The sequence below is a fragment of the Panthera pardus genome, unplaced genomic scaffold, assembly GCF_024362965.1.
Source record: "Panthera pardus isolate Hobbes unplaced genomic scaffold, ASM2436296v1 HiC_scaffold_22, whole genome shotgun sequence".
Lineage (NCBI taxonomy): Eukaryota > Metazoa > Chordata > Mammalia > Carnivora > Felidae > Panthera > Panthera pardus.
Window position 1 is genome coordinate 37,571,374 of NW_026526788.1, and position 20,207 is coordinate 37,591,580.

The 20,207-nt window shown below is 45.4% G+C and overlaps 1 protein-coding gene across 1 annotated transcript in view; it reads right to left on the bottom strand.

Moving 5' to 3' along the window:
* POLR3A (RNA polymerase III subunit A) overlaps positions 1-19,646 on the bottom strand; it is a 51,864-nt gene extending 32,218 nt beyond the window's left edge. Inside the window, exons 1-11 of the mRNA XM_019444709.2 lie at positions 19,463-19,646; positions 16,760-16,895; positions 16,392-16,529; positions 14,801-14,972; positions 14,399-14,553; positions 6,731-6,970; positions 6,459-6,621; positions 6,148-6,284; positions 4,721-4,824; positions 3,710-3,851; positions 644-784 (exon numbers count right to left, since the gene is read on the bottom strand). Of these exons, the coding sequence (XP_019300254.1) occupies positions 644-784; positions 3,710-3,851; positions 4,721-4,824; positions 6,148-6,284; positions 6,459-6,621; positions 6,731-6,970; positions 14,399-14,553; positions 14,801-14,972; positions 16,392-16,529; positions 16,760-16,895; positions 19,463-19,506 (1,572 nt within the window). The 5' untranslated portion in view covers positions 19,507-19,646. The remainder of the gene's footprint in view (positions 1-643; positions 785-3,709; positions 3,852-4,720; positions 4,825-6,147; positions 6,285-6,458; positions 6,622-6,730; positions 6,971-14,398; positions 14,554-14,800; positions 14,973-16,391; positions 16,530-16,759; positions 16,896-19,462) is intronic.
* Positions 19,647-20,207: the final 561 nt, after the last annotated feature.

Genomic DNA, 20,207 nt, shown 5'->3' on the forward strand with positions numbered 1-20,207 from the left:
CCAGAATACTGGGAAAAAGGAAAACCTAGCCTCTAAAAACTCAACAGTTCGGGGCCCTGTTAAATTTAGGAGCGATGAGCCCCGCGCAGCACTGTGCTACAGCTGGGTTCGCGAGCCGGTAGTCCATGTAGCACAGCAACGAGAGCCCAGCCGCACGCTCCTGGAGAGCAGGCGTCTGTGTGACTCATCGCTGAACTTCTCTGCCATCTAAGGGGCTCCCCTTAACGGCTGGAAAATGAAATGGTGGTATGGGTCATCATATAATGATTCTGTTTAGGGTGACCTTTAGACGACAAACAAGTATGTAACATACTATGGGAAAGTCTTCAATAAAGTGTATGGGTACTCAAAAGAATTTTCAGCTACCAGAAAATCTACTTATGCAGAACATCTGCTGTGCCCTTGACACCCAACAGTCAAGATACTGCTACGCCCGCATCTATCTTTTCCCAGCTGGTTTCCATATATGTCCTGTACCTTAGAAATGCATATTACAGGCCAGAAGAATACCCACTCCTTTCAGCTCCCCACCTGTCACTGACACTCCCTTACACCCTACAGGGTGTTTTCACACAGGACACATGCTCCCCTCCCCCTCCTTTCAAGCTGTTACACAGAAGCGGGACTGCCCTACCCTACATACCCCCATGAGAACAAGAGCCTCTGCTTTAGCTTCTTCTGTTTGAGGAAGATGAAGGTTCATCTCATCACCATCAAAATCCGCATTGTAGGGTGTACAGACACACTCGTTAAATCTGAAGGTCCGGTGTGGCTTGACCTTGGCCTGTGGAATACAAAAAAACAAAACAGAAGAGGGGCTTAGTCATTTATCCAAAAGCTTCATGGTTTCAAAATATTAATAAATGGCTTCCTTGAAAACTGGACACTTTAGATTAAGGAAATAAAATCTTTGTATGTTTTGTTAAGAGATACATGTCACTTGTGGAGGTATTCTTTATGAGATCAAAACAATGCAATGAGTTTGTTTTAATACGAGGCAAGCACCAAGGTTAAGAGCCATGTGAAGGGGCTCCCACTGGCCACTGACGTCACAGCTGGGTATGAAAAAGATTTATAGCAGAAGTTGAATAAAACACATGGACTAAATAAAAACTCAGGGTTTATTATTATTATTATTTTTTAATTTAAATTCAAGTTAGTTAACATATAGCGTAATAATGATTTCAGGAATAGAATTTAGTGATTCATCACTTACATAGAACATCCAGTGTTCATCCCAACAAGTGCCCTCCTTAATGCCCATCACCCATTTAGCCCATCCCCCTTCTCAACACCCCGCCAGCAACCCTCAGTATGTTCTCTGTATTCAAGAGTCTCTTATGGAAAAACCCATGGGTTAATGACACCGAAAAAAGGGGAAAGCAAAAACAAAAAAATCCAACCCGACCTCGTTGGAAGAAACTGAGCACCAACTTTTTCCTTCCCAGACTGACAATAAAGGAACAAGAATCAGGCATTTATGCTGCTTTTCCTTCAGGTGCTATACTTTTTGGATAAACAAATAACCGTAGTTAACAAGAACAGGCTCTTCATTATAAAAATGATAGGTATGGAGGGGTGCCTAAGTGGCTCGGTGGGTTAAGGTCTGACTTCGGTTCAGGTCATGATCTCATGGTTGGTGAGCTCGAGCCCCAGGTCTGGCTCTGTGCTGACAGCTCAAAGCCTGGAGCCTGCTTCAGATTCTGTCTTCCTCTCTCTCTGCTCCTCCCTTGCTCACTCTTTCTCTATCAAAAATAATAAATAAAAGATTTTTTAAAAAATTTTTTAATTAAAAAAAAATTTTTTTTAACGTTTATTTTTGAGAGAAAGAAACAGAGCATGAGTGGGAGAGGGGCAGAGAGAGAGGGAGACACAGAACTGGAAGCAGGCTCCAGGCTCTGAGCTTTCAGTACAGAGCCCGACGCGGGGCTTGAACTCATGAGCGGTGAGATCATGACCTGAGCCAAAGTCAGGTGCTTAACCGACTGAGCCACCCAGGGACACCCCCCCCGAAAATTTTTTTAATAAAATGATAGGTATGGAATATGAAAGGCATGATAAATGAGAAATTCTTCACTTTGCAGCCCCAATGAAATAACACGGGCAATAATTGGCCATGGATGAAGTCTTTAGATAAAAGGTTGGTAAGGAAACTTTCAAGGGAGGCATCAGGCTGAAGTATCTGATGCTCTAACCTTCTCAACATAAGAAGAGTGGGGCAGCCAGACAGCACGCCCCTCCTGAAATAAGGTAAGAAGCAGCCAGTGCCACCTAGGAGTCATTCTTGCCAGAAGCTGAGCCTGAATCTGATCGCGCCTCGAGTACTGCTCAGTTCAGAGGGATAAAAGGAACAATAAACCCTTAGTGCCGTATGCTTACACACACACACACACACACACACACACACACACACAACATGAGACATTGTTTAGGACAAGTGACCTGTTTTTTTCCAACGACGACACTGAAATTACAAGAACAGGGGGAGGGGAGATTGTTGTAGAGAGACCGAGGACCTGTATCAACCAAATGTAACATGCAGACTTTACATCCTGATTTGGACAAAGTAGCTGCGAAAAGACAGTTGAGACCCTTGGGGAAATGTGCACATGGGCTGTGTGCTAGACAAGAGCAGTGAGTGAGTGTTCATTCCGTGTGGTGTGACAATGGTGCTGTGGTTGTGTGTGTCTTGCACAAGTAAACTGTTTAACTGACTGAGCCACCCAGGTGCCCCCATCACATGCGTGAACTGATCACACACAGAGAAAAGACCTGACACCTGGGTCATCAAAGAAAGAAGGGAGAGGGAAAACAGGTGTGGCAGAATCTTGGAAAATTATTCAATATAGAGAATGGGAACATATGAGTTCATCATAGTATTCGTTCTACTTTTGTATATATTTGAAATTTTTCAAACAAAAAAACCTTTACTTTGAAAATGTCCCAAAGCCAAGCAAAAGTTTCTGGAAAGGGAGGGATTTTGTTCACCTCCCCAGATCCCCATGATCGTAATCCCATAGTCATAAAGTGCTTCTTCGGTATTTCCACGCTTAAGTAAAATGACTGATGCAGCATGTTCGTAAACTGAAAGACCGAATCTAGAAAAACACTAACTGAAGAGCCTGTTTAAATGCTGCTGCAAATGCTCGTGGATTTAACGGCTTTGGAGATAGGAGAATTTATGAATATTTAACGAATTAAAGTTGCACCTCATTTCCATTTTAAATCTCCAGAAAAAGGAACTGCTGTTGTTGCAAAACTAAATCACTGAAAAAAATATGCTCCAAGGTCTTCATTGGAGGGCCACTGTGACGAAAAATCTCCTAAGCATTTTAGTTCCATAGTTAATAAGCCACGTTAAACCCCAAATCAACTTTCAGCTATATCTGTTTTACATAAGTCTGCATACACATATATATGTATATATTTTCATTTGCAAGTGAAATCATGCCAGTTACTTTCATGCCAATTTTCAATTAGTTCCTTTCTGTTTTACTGTTGAGTGCGGATTTTATAAATATTAAAAACGTTGAAGGGAAGCTTAAAATGTAAAAGTTTGACTCAAACTAAAAAGTGAAGGAAGAGAAAAATCAAAAGTGATAAAAAATTTCAGATTACCGGCAATCTGAATTTTAGGGGTCTGGAATTTAGCATGCGCACACAGCAGACTCCCACCCAACAGAAAATAAAAACAGAATTTCACACTCACCAGATGCGCCATAATGCTCAATTTGTGCAGTGACGGCTGCCGATTGAACAGCACCACATCTCCATCTATGAGGTGCCTCTCCACGATGTCCCCGTACTTGAGCTCCTGAGCCATCTTTTCCCTATTTCCGTACTTCAAAAACCTACACATGTGATAAGAAACGTGATCTGTGAGAACAAGGCTCCCTCACCAAGGTGCTCCCTCTTCATGTCAGGATTCAGTCTCTAAAATGATGGATATTTCATTGGATCAAAGCTGCCTCCACAAGCCATTAAACTATGACACAGATAGGTCCTCATTTTGTAAATGTTAAATATGAGAAAATTATGTCTTAGAATCACAAAAATGCAGTCATAAGTCAGCTTCTCCCACAGCACCCTGTTGATATGTTTTGTCTCATGTTTGTCTCAAGAGATAAAAAGGCACCAGAGATCAGTGAAGGGTCAGAGCTGGCCAAACCAGTGCCCCCTAGGCTGTGAGTAGAGTCAAATAACCCCAGAGAGCCCACACAATGCAGAAAATGATTGGCTTGCACACCCCCACGTGTTCTGTCTTCCTAGATCCAACGTTAAATGCAAGGGAACAAATAGACATTTTGTGTATATGCAACGAGTAAGCACAGCAAATGACATATCTAGGCTCACTACAATTTAAACAGTATTTTCCACAGGCTAAAATGTCACAAATGCCGGATTTTGGACGACATTCTTTGGCTGAATATGGCGACCTCTGTCATGAGAAGGTCATTACACACAGCTAGATTGAGACAGCATTGGGGTGCTGGGTGGCTCAATCAGTTAGGCATCAGACTTTGGCTCAGGTCATGATCTCACAGTTTGTGGGTCTGAGCCCCGCGTCAGACTCTGTGCTGACAGCTCAGAGCCTGGAGCCTGCTTTGGATTCTGTGTCTCCCCCCCAGTCTCTGCCCCTCCCATGCACATGTTCTGCTCTCAATAATAAATAAATGTTAAAAAAAAAATTAAAAAGAAAAACAGATTGAGACAGCATTACCTTTTCATCTGTGTGTGTCTCTGCTGAATGAAATTGGCTCCTGGGTGAACTTCAGGGCCATTTCGAACCAGTTTCCTCAAAAAGTTGATGTTTGCTTTGTTCACCTGCACAACCACGGTAGAAGACACAAGGAGAGGCTGTTAGCTTTCTGTAAGCTAGCACACTATACTGTACTGTGTCTCAATCTTTACTTTCCTTGAGTGATTCCAGAAGAAAAAGAAGAAACTTGTTTATCTCCTGCTGCCTAGAGTCTTGGGTTTAATGACAACAGCTGATTGGCACACAGACACCCGGGTTCCAGTCTGAACTCACCACTGGTAGGGTGAAATGGCCAAGTCCTTTCTGGCCTTTGGTTTCCCCATTAGTAAAATGAGTGGGCTGGACTCAGCTGAAGGGACCTTCTAGAACATTCTATGAGCAGTTGGCAACTTTACTAGCAGTGATTTATCATGGGCTCCTGAGGTTTAAAAGCTGTAGCACCAGCACTGTTAGACCCTGGTCTGCAACATCATGTCCCATGACCTCTTGGACAACAGTCTCGTGAAATACCGTCTGAGAAGGAAACTCTGGATCATTAGTAAATCAACTAAGGATACTTTACACAAGCTTTACTGGAAGCTTCCATGATCTGGGCTAATTATGAATCTCAAAAGCAAACCCGAAGCCAATACCTTCCTGCTATCAGGCCTTGCATTTTCTATACCTCAGTTACTGTAAAGGCCATTTTACACTCATGATGAGTGTGAGTTAAGTGTAAAGTGGGGCAGCCTTTCTGGCTATGCCTCAATAGTCTTAAAACACCCCAGATATTGGACTCGATGGTTGTTAAGGCCTTAAAAATAATAATCTATCCCAAGAAAATTAACTGGGTGTGGTGTTTATCATTTAGTGGCCTTATTTTATTTTACTGCTTTTTAAAATTTTCATTTATTTTTGAGAAAGAGGGAGAGACACAGACAGTGTGAGCAGAGGAGGGGCAGAGAGGGTGGGAGACACAGAATCTGAAGCAGGCTCTAGGATCCGAGCTGTCGGCACAGAGCCTGACGCGGGGCTCTGACCCACGAACTGCAAGATCATGACCCGAGCTGAGGTCAGATGTTCAACCAACTGAGCCACCCAGGCGCCCCTATCATTAGTTATTTTAAAAGAAGAGGTAAGAACCAACACAGGAAGAGGTCAAAGACCATACTCCTTGGAGAAGTAAGTTGCAGAAGACATGTCTGACATAAATGTGAATATATACACACAAAGGCAGACATATCTGTGTTTGTGTATGTTGTAGACACTACATGTGGTGGTTTATGTGTCAGATTGGAAGATTAACACACACACCTCGGGATTTTCCAACTGTCTACTGTTTGGAGTCTCAAAATAATAATGTAAAAGACTGGAGTCAAAACAGAATCGAGCGGCTGAATGGTACTTACCTTCTCAGGAAAAGTAAGAATTTTGGCCACGTGAACTGGCACGGCTACCTCATCAATCCTGAGGTTGGGGTCAGGTGAGATGACTGTTCTGCCAGAAAAATCTACTCTCTTTCCTGAAAGGTTGCCTCTAAATCGACCTAAATCAATAAAAATAGGTTACAGGTCTCTGCAGCACAAATGTATGCTGTTTGGGGATATAGTATGACCGCAAACAAGAAAATTCTGTAATTTTTAGATACACTAGACACACTCCAAAAAAAGGGTAACAAAAGGCAGAAAACTGTCTCCTGCACATCTTGTTGGAAACGTACCCTGTTTTCCCTTTAGGCGCTGGACAAAACCTCTGGTCCATTTCTTGGGCGCCATGTTGAGGGGGATGCCTGAGAGCTCACTGTTAATGTAGAGGGCGCACTGCAGCTGCAGGAAATCCCAGTCTTCCATGATCATCTGGGTCTTAGCTCCTGATATGCGATGCTAAAAATGAGCAGAAATAAAGAAAAAAAAAATGATCCTGGGTCAATCTTTCTCGATAAGAAGGGTTTGCATAGATACACTCCTAAACCTGGGGCTTGGATATACTGACCTTTTTGATGACATCATTTAGGAAAATGATTTCTGTCAGTTTCATCGTCAGATCATCTTCATTGGTGCCAGACTTCAAATCACTCACGACCGAGGGTCTGATACACAAAGGGGGCACTAAAAGTCGCGTGAGAATCAAATCAGAGGGCTTTCCAGCTTCTGGGTTCATTAGAAGTAGAGGGACATCTTCAGCTGGGATTCGTTTAAATAAATTCAGAACTACTAAGGGATTCAGGTTTTCCTATGAAGAGCAGGAAAGGAAGAATGGAGACACGTTAACTTCCCACAGCTTGGGCACGGGTTTACTTCTCCATGCACTCTACCCGACCCACCACGGAACTCAGAGTAAGTACAAACATGGGCAGAGATTTCTGTTGGTAACACGCTACACTGGCAGAGCCCTAAACATGTGTATACCTTTCCTTCCAATTATTTAATGCCAGTAATTCCACTTCTCATAATTATTCCACAGGGTCTGACTTTAGAAGTCAACACAGAGATTTGGCTATAGGGATGTTCAGTAATGCCGTTAATAGCGAAGAACTGAGACTGTCTGATAGGTTGCTGGCTAGACAAAATCATGGTATATCCATATGTGAGCGAGCATGAAGCCATTAAAAAACGACATTACAGAAATGTAGCCACTGTTATGGAAGGTGTTCATAAGACATTGGTAAATGAAAGAAGTGTGTGTATAATATGATCTCATTTTGGGGGAAAATGTACGTCTGTACAGAAAAGAGGAAATGTACGTTTAGCGAGGTGTTAACAGTACCGTCTGCAGGTGAATGGAATTATAATCGCTTCTTCGTTTACATTTCAATTTTCTACAGTGAACTTATATTGCCTTTGTATTAACTTCATTTAATAGAAGTGCTATGCTACAACAACTCACTCGTAATACAAGAACTATACAAATGATCAGAGATACCCAAAGATGAAAGTTAAGAACAGTCAGCTTGTGTCTTGTTGCTGCTTATTACATTTTCTTGGGATGAGAGACTGTGTGACCAAAAACACGTTACAACCAGAACTTGCTATGCGTAACTTAATGAAATAGGGAGCAAAACCAAGAAGAAATGTTTGAACAGCCACTGCCCTTAAAACACTGTCGCAAGAGGAAGTTTCCATGGTCCTACCCCGGAAGAGATGGCAGTAGAGTTGGGGAGAAGGAATCCTGCCTGACGTTTTGCAGTCTGGTCCCTGCCCACAGAATTCACCTCCCTCAGCTTCCCTATCCCCCAGCAACAAGCACCTCATGGCCACCTGAAGCAGTTGGAGGAAATCTAAAACTAAGAGCTCAAGGAACAGGATGAAGGCTGAATGTCACCTGTAGTACCAGAGTCGTGCCAGACAAGGACATCACGGACATCCACGATGCAGGGGGGCAAGACTGGCAAGAGTCACGTAACAACAATCTCCCAAGGGACACACGGAAGTGGGCCTGACTTATCGTTATGTGACAGGAAACAGAAGTTGGGGACCACTAGAGAGACAGAAGGGCTGTTTGGTCTGAGGCGGAATATCCCAACAGCTAGGGCTCCCTGGTGGAGCGTGGGCTGCCTTGGGTGGTGGTGAAGAGAGCACCGCGTGCCGCTCAGTCTGCCGGGGATGCTGTGGAAGGCATTTATACCTGGTGGGGAGGCAAGACTGATGGCATCTATGGACAAACTCCTATCTGCAGGTCCACCAACCCCTGGATTTGCATTAAAACTGGGACTGGATGGGGCACCTGGGGTGGTTCAGTTGGTTGAGTGTCTAACTCGACTCTTGATTTCAGCTCAGGTCACGATCCCGGGATTGCGGGATTGAGCCCACGGCAGGCTCCATGCCAAGTACAGAGGCTACTTAAGATCCTCTCTCTCCTTCTTAAGATCCTCTACTCTCCCCCGCCACACCAAAAAAAAAAAAGACTCTCTTTCCCCCTCTTCCCAGCTTGCATGCTCTAAAAAATGAAAACAAATTGAAAACAAAACAAAAAATGGGGAGTGGATATACACTAGTCTTCTGGAGATAGAGTCCAGAGTTTTTGTTCAATTCCTAAAGAGGTCTGTGAGCCAGGAAAGGTCCAGAACCACTGCTCTATGGTCTCCCATCAACTCAAGAATGCTATGCTACCCATAAAGGCATACGGGGTTCCATGTTCCTGGAAATTAAATGGGTAGGTAAACATGTCAGGATGTGGATCATCCTGAGATCAATGAACTTCAGGGCAATACGTTTGCCTGTCTGCACAATGCCCCTCTCCACAAAAGGTAAAAGTAAGTCACTGATGCTTTGTTCACTTCAGGTTACTAAGGGGTTCTGAGGAAGGGCCATTCGGAATCAGGCAAATGGTGAATTCCTGTTTTGCCCCCTCCCTTCTTCCACAGCTGGTATAAGAACCAGGATGAGGGGCCCTGGGTGGCTCAGTCTGTTAGGCGTCTGGCTCTTGATTTCAGCTCAGGTCACGACCTCACGGTTGGGCTCTGCACTGATAGCATGGAGCCTGCGTGGGATTCTCTCTCCCCCCTTCTCTCTGTGCTCCTTCCCCAGCGTGCACATATTCTTTTGAGATAAATAAACTTAAAAAAAAAAAAAAAAAAGGCAGGATGAGCTGATGGTCTCTGATGAGTCTGGAGGCCCCCACACTGTCCAAGCACTGTGAGTAGCATCAAACAGGGCCTCAGAAAAACAGATCTTGTTATAGACCACACTTAAAAGAGAAACCAGCAGAAATGTAAGATGGAACACAGGTGCTATGGAGGCACAGACAATAGACATGTGGTTGAGGAAAGAGTGAGGTCAAAGGGTCCGGAGAACAGAGGTGTGCCGGGCTGCAGGGAAGAAGCCAAGGGAAGGGAGAGTTTGGTAAAGAGGGGAAGGGAGCAGGCTGGGTAAAGCCAAAAGGACATGGAGTCTGAGCCTACATGTGGAGGGGGAGGAAACCTCATCTATCCTCACCATGTCTTGTCATTATTTTTTTAAAAATAATTTCATTATCATAAATTGAATCATATAGACGCACTAGACAAAATTGCTTTTATTTATTTTCGAAGTTGATTGATTTGAAGTAATTTCTATACCCAAAGTGGGGCTCGAACTCATGACCCTGAGATTAAGAGTCACACGTCCTTCTCATTGAGCCAGCTGGGCACCCCTGTCATTGTTATCATACTGTCAGTAGCAGTCCTAACTACTGCAACTGGGTAATACGGTCTAAGCACTTGCTATGCACCAGGCACTCTGTTAAGCACTTGATCTGGAATTCAACTCTTAATCCTCACAATAGCCTTAAAGCAGATACTCTTGTAATCCCCGTTTAGAGTTACAAAACTCAAGTCCAGGTTGGGTCACGTGTCTAAGGTCACAGAACAAACAAGCGGCGGAACTGGGCTCTAATCTTGGGTCCGACTCCAAGGCCAAAGCTCTTCACCACTACCCTAAACCACCTCTGGGGCATCAATCTGGATAGAGTGGGGTGAGATACACGGGGGGTGGCGGCAGTGGGGGAATGCCCAGAGAGCCAAGCTCGATGCTCTAGACTCTGAAATGGGAGGGGTTACCTCCAGGGCCAAGTCATTTAGGAAGGAGACTTTCCCAAACAAGATGCCTCCCAGGCTGTATGGGAGAATCGTGCTACTCCCTACTATGGAGAGTGTGTGGAGCAGAGACCGTGGTCACCCGTCCCGGACAGAAAGCTGGCAGGGGGCAGTGGTGGGCTGTCAAGGATGCTGATCCAGGAGCGGCAGAGTGCGTGCAGGGGCACCCTGCAAGTCAGGCCACCGCCAGGAAAGCCCAGGCACCCTTCACGCCCATGACCAAGGCTGCTCACCAGGCTTCTGAAAGCTTTCTGCACAGCCACCAGCCTGGACAGTGCCTCTCTCTCTTGGGCTGTACAAGGGCCAAGACCATCTTCCTCAGCCCGCCCACACTTCCTCTGTAGCAGCTTCACCCTTACTGCCTTTGAAGACATTTCTGCCTGAATCAATTGCTGACACCCTCTCTCCCCATTTCCAGAACACTCCCCTTTCCCAGACGTCTGCAAGCACACTTGCAGCCCGTGGCCATTCTTACTGCGTGCAGTGACTCTGGCCTCTGGCTCCTTTAACACCACCAGGTTCACGGTCTGTTTTCTTTGTACCCGCTCTGTTCCCCAGTCAAGGCATAATTCACACATACTAAATTCCACAAATCCTAAAGAGACTGACATGTTTCTACGCATATATACCAGACACACACTAGTGTTCCAATCAAGATACAGAGTATTTCCATCTCTCCATAAAAGGACCTTGGTATTTTAAAAAAAATTTTTATTTTTGACAGTGCAAGCGAGCACAAGCAGGGGAGTGTGGCAGGGGGGAGAGAGAAGCCTAAGCACGCTCTGCATTGACGGCAGAGAGCCCCATGGGGGGCTCAAACCCATGAACCATGACCTAAGCCAAAGTCGGACGCTTAACCAACTGAGCCACCTAAGCGTCCCAGGACCCTGATACCTCTTTTCAGTCAGTACCAAGCTCTCACCCCAGGGGTAACTACTCTCCTGATGTCAATCACCACAGATCAGTCTGGCCTATTGCTGGACTTGATCTACGTGGAGTCATACACTACGTACTCTCTTGTATATGCTTCTCGTTCTCTGCAGGATTCTGACCTTTGGCCAGGTTGTGTGTCATGAGTTCACTTCTTTCATTACAGCATAGTATTCCATCGTGTGGATCTATGACAATTTGCTAGGGGCACCTGGGTGGCTTAGTCAGTTAAGCGCCAATCTTCGGCTCAGGTCATGACCTCATGGTTTGTCATTTCGAGCCCCGCGTCAGGCTCTGTGTTGACAGCTCAAAGCCTGGAGCCCGCTTCAGAGTCTGTGTCTCCCTCTCTCTCTCTCTCTGCCCCTTCTTGGCTCATGCTCTGTCTCTCTCTCAAAAATAAATAAACATTAAAAAAAATTTTTTTATGACAATTTGCTATGCTCCCGCTGACAGGCATTTGGGCTATTTCCAATTCTGGCTTTTATTAATAAACTTGCAATGAACATTCTCGTACAAATGTTTCTGCAGACATATGCACTCATTTTTCTCAGGTATGTACTGAAGATTAAAACTGCTCAATTGTTGGGAATGCAAGCTGGTGCAGCCACTCTGGAAAACAGTATGGAGGTTCCTCAAAAACTAAAAATAGAACTACCCTATGACCCAGCAATTGCACTACTAGGTATTTATCCAAGGGATACAGGTGTGCTGTTTCAAAGGGACACATGCACCCCCATGTTTATAGCAGCACTATCAACAGCCAAAGTACGGAAAGAGCCCAAATGTCCATCGATGGATAAATGGATAAAGAAGATGTGGTATATATATACAATGGAGTTTTACTCAGCAATCAAAAAGAATGAAATCTTGCCATTTGCAACTACGTGGATGGAACTGGAGGGTATTATGCTAAGTGAAATTAGTCAGAGAAAGACAAATATCTATGACTTCACTCATGAGGACTTTAAGAGACAAAACAGATGAACATAAGGGAAGGGAAACACAAATAATATAAAAACAGGAAGGGAAACAAAGCATAAGAGACTCATATATATGGAGAACAGAGGGTTACTGGGGGGATGTGGGAGGGGGGATGGGCTAAATGGGGAAGGGGCATTAAGGAATCTACTCCTGAAATCATTGTTGTACTATGCGCTAATTTGGATGTAAATTAAACAAAAAAAAAACAGCTGAATTGTATGGTTAGTGTAGGTGTAACTTTGTAAGAAATTGTTAAACGGCCGTTCAAAGTAGCGGTAACCTTCCACACTATCAATGTGAGTGCTAGTCACTTCACGTCCTTGCAAGCAGGCAGTTTTCAGTTTTTTTTACATTTCCATTTTTCTGTGAGGGTATAGTTATAATTAGTGATTCCCTGATGACTAGTAACATTGAGCAATGTTCCTTTGTTTATTGGCATTGGAATGGACGCTTTGGGACGTGCCAATTCAAGTTTTGCTCCCACTGCTTAAAATCAGGTTGTATTTTGGGGCACCTGGGTGGCTCAGTCAGTTAAGTGTCTGACCTTTGATTTCAGCTCAGGTCATGATCTCACGGTTTGTGAGTTCAAGCCCCATACTGGGCTCTGCATTGAAGTGCGGAGCCTGCCTGAGATTCTATCTCTTTTCCTCTCTTTCTCTGCCTTTTACCTTCTCTCTCTCTCAAAATAAATATAAATTCAAAAAAATCAGGTTATTTTTCTTACTGATTTTTAAGGACCGTTTCCTGGATACGAGAGTCCTTTGTCAGATATATGAATTGTGACCGCTTTCTCCTAAGCCGTGACCTGCCCTTTCTCTCTGGTAATGGGGTCTTGTGAAGAGCAGTCAGGCTGTCCTACAATTCTGTCATTTATTCACCATGAACCATTCACCACCTCAAAGCCTCTGATGGGGCCACGCTCCTCGGAGCAGGACGCACTCTACACCAAGCTCTCAGTTGTGTCTTTTCTCTAGCACTCCAGCTGCCATGGCTTGAGTCCTCTCTGTCACTTTGGGCAGGGCTGTCTCAAGTGCTGCTGAGGATTAAATCAGAGGCAATCCATGTGAAGAGCAAGGAACAGGTCCTGTCCCTCTCAGCAGTCCCTGAAGGCAAGTGCTTTCATTAGCACTCTCTGGTCTTTCAGAGCCTCAGCCTCAGAATCAGCCGAGGCATTGCCGCCTGGATGTGCTAAGCTCACTACCCTTGATTCTGTAAACCCTACTCCTGTTCGAAGACCAGAACAAACCACACCTTTCCTCAGTATTTCCCAATCAAGTCCAAAGCAACACGTTCCTCCTCCTTGCCCACCGTACTGTACTTCCGGTCTCTGCCACTCAAGTGATGGTTAGCGCCCTGGCCCAGGATGTCAGTTATCTTTTCAGACTACTTGCTCGTGACACATCTAAACGGTGGGGTCAGTGACAACAGACCCACTGTCTTACAGTTCCTGACACTCCCCATATGACTGACAGAATTTGGTACTCAGTAGCCACTCAACTGGTTTGTTAGTTTTGTATACTACCAATTCTGGATGGTACTGTGTGAATTCAGTACTAATCGAAATCAAAGTGAGGCAGAACAGGATACTTCATAAAGTTCTACTAGTTAAGCCTGTACCAAGAAAAGTAACGGGAGTTACCTACAATTTCTTAGATCTCACCCATGTGAGACACAGGCTCTCTCAGTTTATGCTCTGTATAGCTGTGATGCCACCATCTCTTATGATACAACTGTGACATGCCGTCTGCACAATTCAAAGTGTGTTAGTTGAGTGTCTGACTTCGGCTCAGGTCATGATCTCACAATTTGTGGGTTTGAGCCCCGTGTCAGGCTCTGTGCTCACAGCTCGGAGCCTGGAGCCTGCTTCGGATTCTGTGTCTCCCTCTCTCTCTGCCCCGCCCCTGCTCATGCGGTCTCTGTCTCTCAAAAATAAATAAATGCAAAAAAAAAAAAAAAAAAAAAAAGCGTGTTAGTTACATGATCAGTCTACATTCAACACTGAACACACTGTAAGATAAACACTTTTCATGGAAGTATTCCTAGAGATCTACCTTAACGGAGCTTCTCATTTCGGAAGACGTGTCTATCAGAGAGGGAGGGGTAAGAATGGGTGCGTGATGCGGGGGGGGGGGGGGGGGGGGGGGGGGGGGGAGGCAGGCATGTGATTTCAGGCTCACCTGCGCCCTTCCCAGCAGTGGTTCTACTTCTTTGTTATGCTCGATGGCTGTTTCAAAAGACTGAAGGAAATTTGATACAATAGGATCCACCACTTTTTTGTTGGTCTTGTATTTCTCATGAATTATCTTCAGTAATCCACATTTCTTTACAGTACCTGTAAGAGAGAATTTATTTACCAAGGTTGGGAAAATGAGATACTTGCTCAGGTTGGCCTGAGGCTGCAGTCTAGCTAACGAAATCACTGAAAATGCATTTGGCTAACAGGGCATCAGTTGCTAGGCTCTGATGTCTAGTTTGCAAGAAAAAAACCTGACCTCCCAACACTCCATAAAACTAATAAGCTAAATGGACCAGAGTGAATGGAAAGGACTATCACCAAACCTTTTATGTGTTCTCCTCACCATTAAAAGCACCGCAGTAATGGCAGATGTTTTTCTTCCGGCACTTATCAGAGATTTTCTTCTTCAGGCCACGTTTCTGGAGGTAGGTCAGGCCGGGTCTCTTCAGATAATCCAGAAACTGCTTCTTCTCCTCCTGGGACAGCATGATGTGGCAGCAGGTTTTACAGATCATCTTTTAAAAATTAAAACCGATGAAAGGATGAGAGATGAAAAAGTCTTTTCTTGAAGGAAAAAAAAAAAAAGTCACCCCTACCTCTTGCCCAGGAAACTTTAAGCGATGTGCCCGGAGATATGCACAGAGAGGGGGCTGATGTTCACCAGAATGCTACCTATAGTCAGAGCTGCCTGGTAGAATTTTTGCTGATTTTTAAATTTTGTGTTGTTCTGTACTGCTTGATTCATGATTATTATTATTTTTTAAGTTTACTTATGGGGCGCCTGGGTGGCTCAGTTGGTTAAGAGTCTGACTTCAGCTCAAGTCATGGTCTCATGGTTTGTGGGCTGAAGCCCCACGTCGGGCTCTGTGATGACAGCTCAGAGCCTGGAGCCTGCTTCGGGTTCTGTGTCTTCCTCCTTCTCTCTGCCCCTCCCCCACTCATACTGTGTGTCTCTCATACTCATACTCTCTCAAAAATAAGTAAAACGCTAAAAAAAATTTTTTTTTATTTAAAAAAAAAAATTTTTTTTAACGTTTATTTATTTTTGAAACAGAGAGAGACAGAGCATGAACAGGGGAGGGGCAGAGAGAGAGGGAGACACAGAATCCGAAACAGGCTCCAAGCTGTCAGCACAGAGCCTGACGCGGGGCCCAAACCCACGAACTGTGAGATCATGACCTGAGCTGAAGTCGGACGCTTAACCAACCGAGCCACCCAGGCGCCCCCAAAAAAATTAAAAAAAAAAAAAAAAAAAAAAAAAAAAAAAAGTTTAGGGGCGCCTGGGTGGCTCAGTCGGTTAAGCGTCCGACTTCAGCTCAGGTCAAAATCGCGCGGTCCACGAGTTCCAGCCCCGCGTTGGGCTCTGGGCTGATGGCTCAGAGCCTGGAGCCCGCTTCCGATTCTGTGTCTCCCTCTCTCTCTGCCCCTCCCCCGTTCATGCTCTGTCTCTGTCTCAAAAAAAATAAATAAATGTTAAAAAGAAAAGAAAAAAGGCTATTTGTTTAAAAAAAAAAAAAAAAAGTTTAGTTTGAGAGAGAGACAGAGAAAGCAAGCAGGGGAGGGGCAGAGAGAGGGAGGTGGAGTGAGATTTCCAAGCAGGCTCTGTGCCGTTAGCACGGAGCCCGATGTGGGGTTTGAATCCACGAACTGTCAGATCATGACTTGAGCAGAGATCAAGAATTGGACCCTTAACTGACTGAGCCACCCAGGCGCCCATGATTACTTTTTACAACACGTACTTACCTCCTACTCAAGAAAAATCAAGAGTAAAGAATCCTTATGCATCTTCTTGTAAGATGCAGTATTACGTTATGTAATGTAAAAATCCTCCCCAGATGTCCCCCTGACCACTCACGGCTCCTAAGCTCACTCCCAGTGTCCCTGAGCAGTAGTTCCTAAGTTTACACCCTGAAAACGGACACCTCTGCGCCTACCTGTAAGATGCCTATAACTGCTCTGAAGTAGCCCACGTGAAAGCATGGCAACTCCAAGTCAATGTACCCGTAGTGTCCCAGACAGTCAGCCAGGTTCTTCCCACAGGTCTCACAAGGACGGTCCTTCTCACTTGTACCCTTTGGAAAAAAGCACACGCAATCGCTAATGGAGACCACTGCACAGGAAAGAGGGACCAGGTGACTCTGAGTCAAAATCGCTTGGGAAAGTGCAGTGTATTCAAATCCTCCAGACCGAGGTCTGGAGACCCTGAGATGTGCAGGGGGAACAGGGGAGATGGAGAGAAGCTCTTGCTTCTTCCAATCTGGCAAGTCAAAACGCACAGAAGCGGGAAGGGTTGGGACCTTACCATCCTATGGTCAAGCACACCATACAGCAAGGGGGCGTGGTTGTTGTCCTGGCTATACAGGTTCTTACTCACAACCTGGATGTGCGCCTGCTGGCGCATCTCCTCAGGTGACTTCATTCCAAAACAGATGTGGCTTCTGGAATAAAAAGAGACGGGAGCTGGGGTGCCTGCCTGGCTCAGTCGGTAGGGCACCGAGACTCTTGATCTTGGGATCGCAAGTGGAAATCCAATGTAGTGCGTAGAGCTTACTTAATTAATAATGAGAGAGGGGAGAAATTACATCAAAACCGCTTACCAAAAGCGGCTATTACACAGTGAGCCACCACAACCAACCTTATCCTTCCAACTGTCTGTAGGCTCGCTGTGCTATTATTAAATATATTCAAATCTCTCCCATTTTTCCTTGGTAAGCATCCCTTCGTCCTACTGAAATAATTTCCATTCTTACTATCAAGTGAATGATTGCTTGCTGCTAAATTCTAGGAGAATGTTCTTATTTTCCTGCTCTGCAGTGCTGGATGTTAACTCCCTCTCCCCCTTATCTTGAAATATTTTCTTCTCACGGCCTTGGTGACACCACATACTCTTTGAATGCCTTGGCCCCATGCCACCTGTTCCTTCTTAAGTCTCTTTTGTAGTTGTTTTTTCTACTACCATCCCTAGGTATTATCTCTCCTCACTTAGGGATGCAACACAACTCCTTTTTATTCTACACATCCCTCTTGAGTGACTGTGTCACTGGAGTACCTGTTAATGTCTGTCTAATCTCCTATAGACCAGCTACTACTACTCGGCTGGAGACGGTAATAGACACCACTTCTGCATAGCCGTACAGGCACCTCAAACTCGACACATCTAAAACAGAACCCAGAACTTTCTTTCCCAAATCTTTTCCTTCAACCATCTGACCAACAAACCGGGGATTTACTATGTGCCAAGCTGAAGATCCATATTAGAGGACACAGACAAGGACCCTGCCAACATGGGAGTCACGGTTCAGGGTGGGCAAGAGAGACAAGCAAATACAGACACAAAAGTGAATAGATGCAGAGATTGAAAATGATATGAAGTGGTAGACAGAGTCTAAGAAAACTATGTTATGGGGTCAGAAAGCCTCTGTAAAGTTGACATTTAAGCTGAATTCTGAGTAAGAGGGAGACAGCCGTAAAGCAAGACAGAGGTCCGGCATTTTTAGTAGAGAACAACTAGGGCAAAGGTCCCAGAGCCAGCACAAGCGTGGCATTCAAGAACCAAATGAACCAAGCCAGTATGATGGAGCACAGAAAACTAATGGTACAGGACGAAATCAGTGAGGTGTACAGGGCTCAGGTCAGGTTGGGCTTGGGAACTCTGGTAGAGAATTTAAATGTTAGTGCAAAAGAGAGCTGTTAGAAGGTTTTAAATGGAAGTCTCAGATACCTAATTTGCATCTTAACAGAGTTTGCCAGCCTGCTTTGTGAGAACAGATTACATCTGAATATAGATGGGGTTTGGGGTGGGCATGAGGGGCCAGGGAAATATGGATTCTTCCAAGTAAGATACTTGTTCCCCTTGAATGGCAGCCATCCACACAGCTGCCCAAGCAAGAAATTCTGTGTTTCAATCTCATTTCTCCCTTCCCTCATCCCTAACAATCCTGTTAATTTTATATCCCAAACTCCTCTAAAATCCACTTCTCTCCAATGACTCTACCACCCTCATGCAGACCATCATTACCCCTGCCTGGACCCCCTGCAGTGGCCTCCAAGGTCTCTCTCTTACTCTGTTCCCCAAGAATCAAAGAGATCTTCCAGAAGAAGAATTCTTATCGAGACACTTCCCTGCTTAACACGCTTCAAAGGTTCCTTACTGCCTGCCAGATGACTCTGGAACACAGCTTCAGATCTCCCACGTCCTTCTCATCACCCCTTTCTCCCTCCAGTGCGCTCCTTATCTGGCCGGCGTTTTTCTGCTTTCTCATTACATACTCTCCGAACCCCTATACCTACGCTTGTACTTGCCAAGGTTCACTTGTCTACCTTCTTCAACTAGACTAGGCAGTAAGGTCTTATTCACGCCCCATCCCTAAAGCCTATGGCTGGGTCTAGCACACCACACCTTCCTCAGTAAGCATCTGTTGCAAGAACAACTGGTTCATTTTCCCCCTGGAAGCATTAAGGAGAGGTCATGGCCTGATAACTAAGCTCTGAAGGAGTAGACCCAAAAGCGCAGCCTTATTTTTGAGACTGCCACCCACAGCCCAGTGGTAGAGCTTTCTAGCTGGTAACTCCAACCTTTTGGTCAGCAAATGTTGCCTCCGTGTTGGGTGCTTTGCAGTAATACCAGAATTAGACACACTCCCCGGCCCAGATTGCTCCCCCACGCTGCAGTGGCAGAAGATTCGCTGAAACAAAGGGGTCATCGTTTGACCTCGAGAGGACTCGTGCTTAGGCCCAAGGCTCACGTCCCATCCCACCTACTCCTCCCAAAGCCCAGGGGCCACCCCCGGCCTGCAGTCCCCCGAGTGCTGGAATGCCCTCTGCCTGACCGATTTCTTTGACCTACCTTGATTACTTCTGAGCTTTGCCCACCACCTTCCGCTGATTCCTGGCCCTCCCCTTCCAACTGACCCTCATCTCCGACTCTTTGAGACCCAGGACCCCTGACCTCGCGCCCCTCTGCCCCTCATTTCTCCGTCCTTTGGCCATTCTTGCCCCTCCTTACATTTTCTTGGCCACATCTGTCTCTCGGAACTGCTCCTTCACCATGGTGACGGCTGCCGGGGCACCCTCCTCGAGACCGGGGGAGCTAGATTAGAGAAACGTAGCTCCCTGCACCTCCCGGCCGTGCTTCTTGCCTCGTTACTACAAGAGCAGCGGCATCCTCTCGGCCACCGTAGAGCGCCCCACGTGGTCGCTTCCTCTTCCGCTACTCGCCGGCGCGGCTGTCAGTCAAGAGAGGCTTCGGACACGCCGCTTTTCGCCTTCTCCCTGCACTGCCATCTTGCGGCGCCTCTTTGAAACTGCACCAGGGCCTGTGCTGTATCTTCCAAAAGCCCATTTCCGGTCCATTTCTCCAGGTCTTCTGACACCTGCAGAGATACTGCAACGCTTTGCCTCAGGACTTTCAGGCAGTCAGGGAGACAAAAACTGCATAAAGAGGAAAATCGTCGTCATCGTCATCAACAACATCTTAATTAAGATCCTCTAATTTTTTAAGTAAAGGTGGAGGCTTAAAATGAACCTGCCCAGGGTACAGAGGTACCAACTGTACGACCACGGAAAGAAATAAACAGGTCAGAAAACACGGCCATGCGTGCACCTTCAGTTTACAAAGTTACTTTGAAAAAGAAATGAATTAAACATGTTATTGATTACAAAAACAGAAGCTGTAAATCTGTGAAAAGTTAGCCATGATGAGCTAGGGATACAAGATGAGGGGACACTGCGAAGTGAAAATCATTAATGTA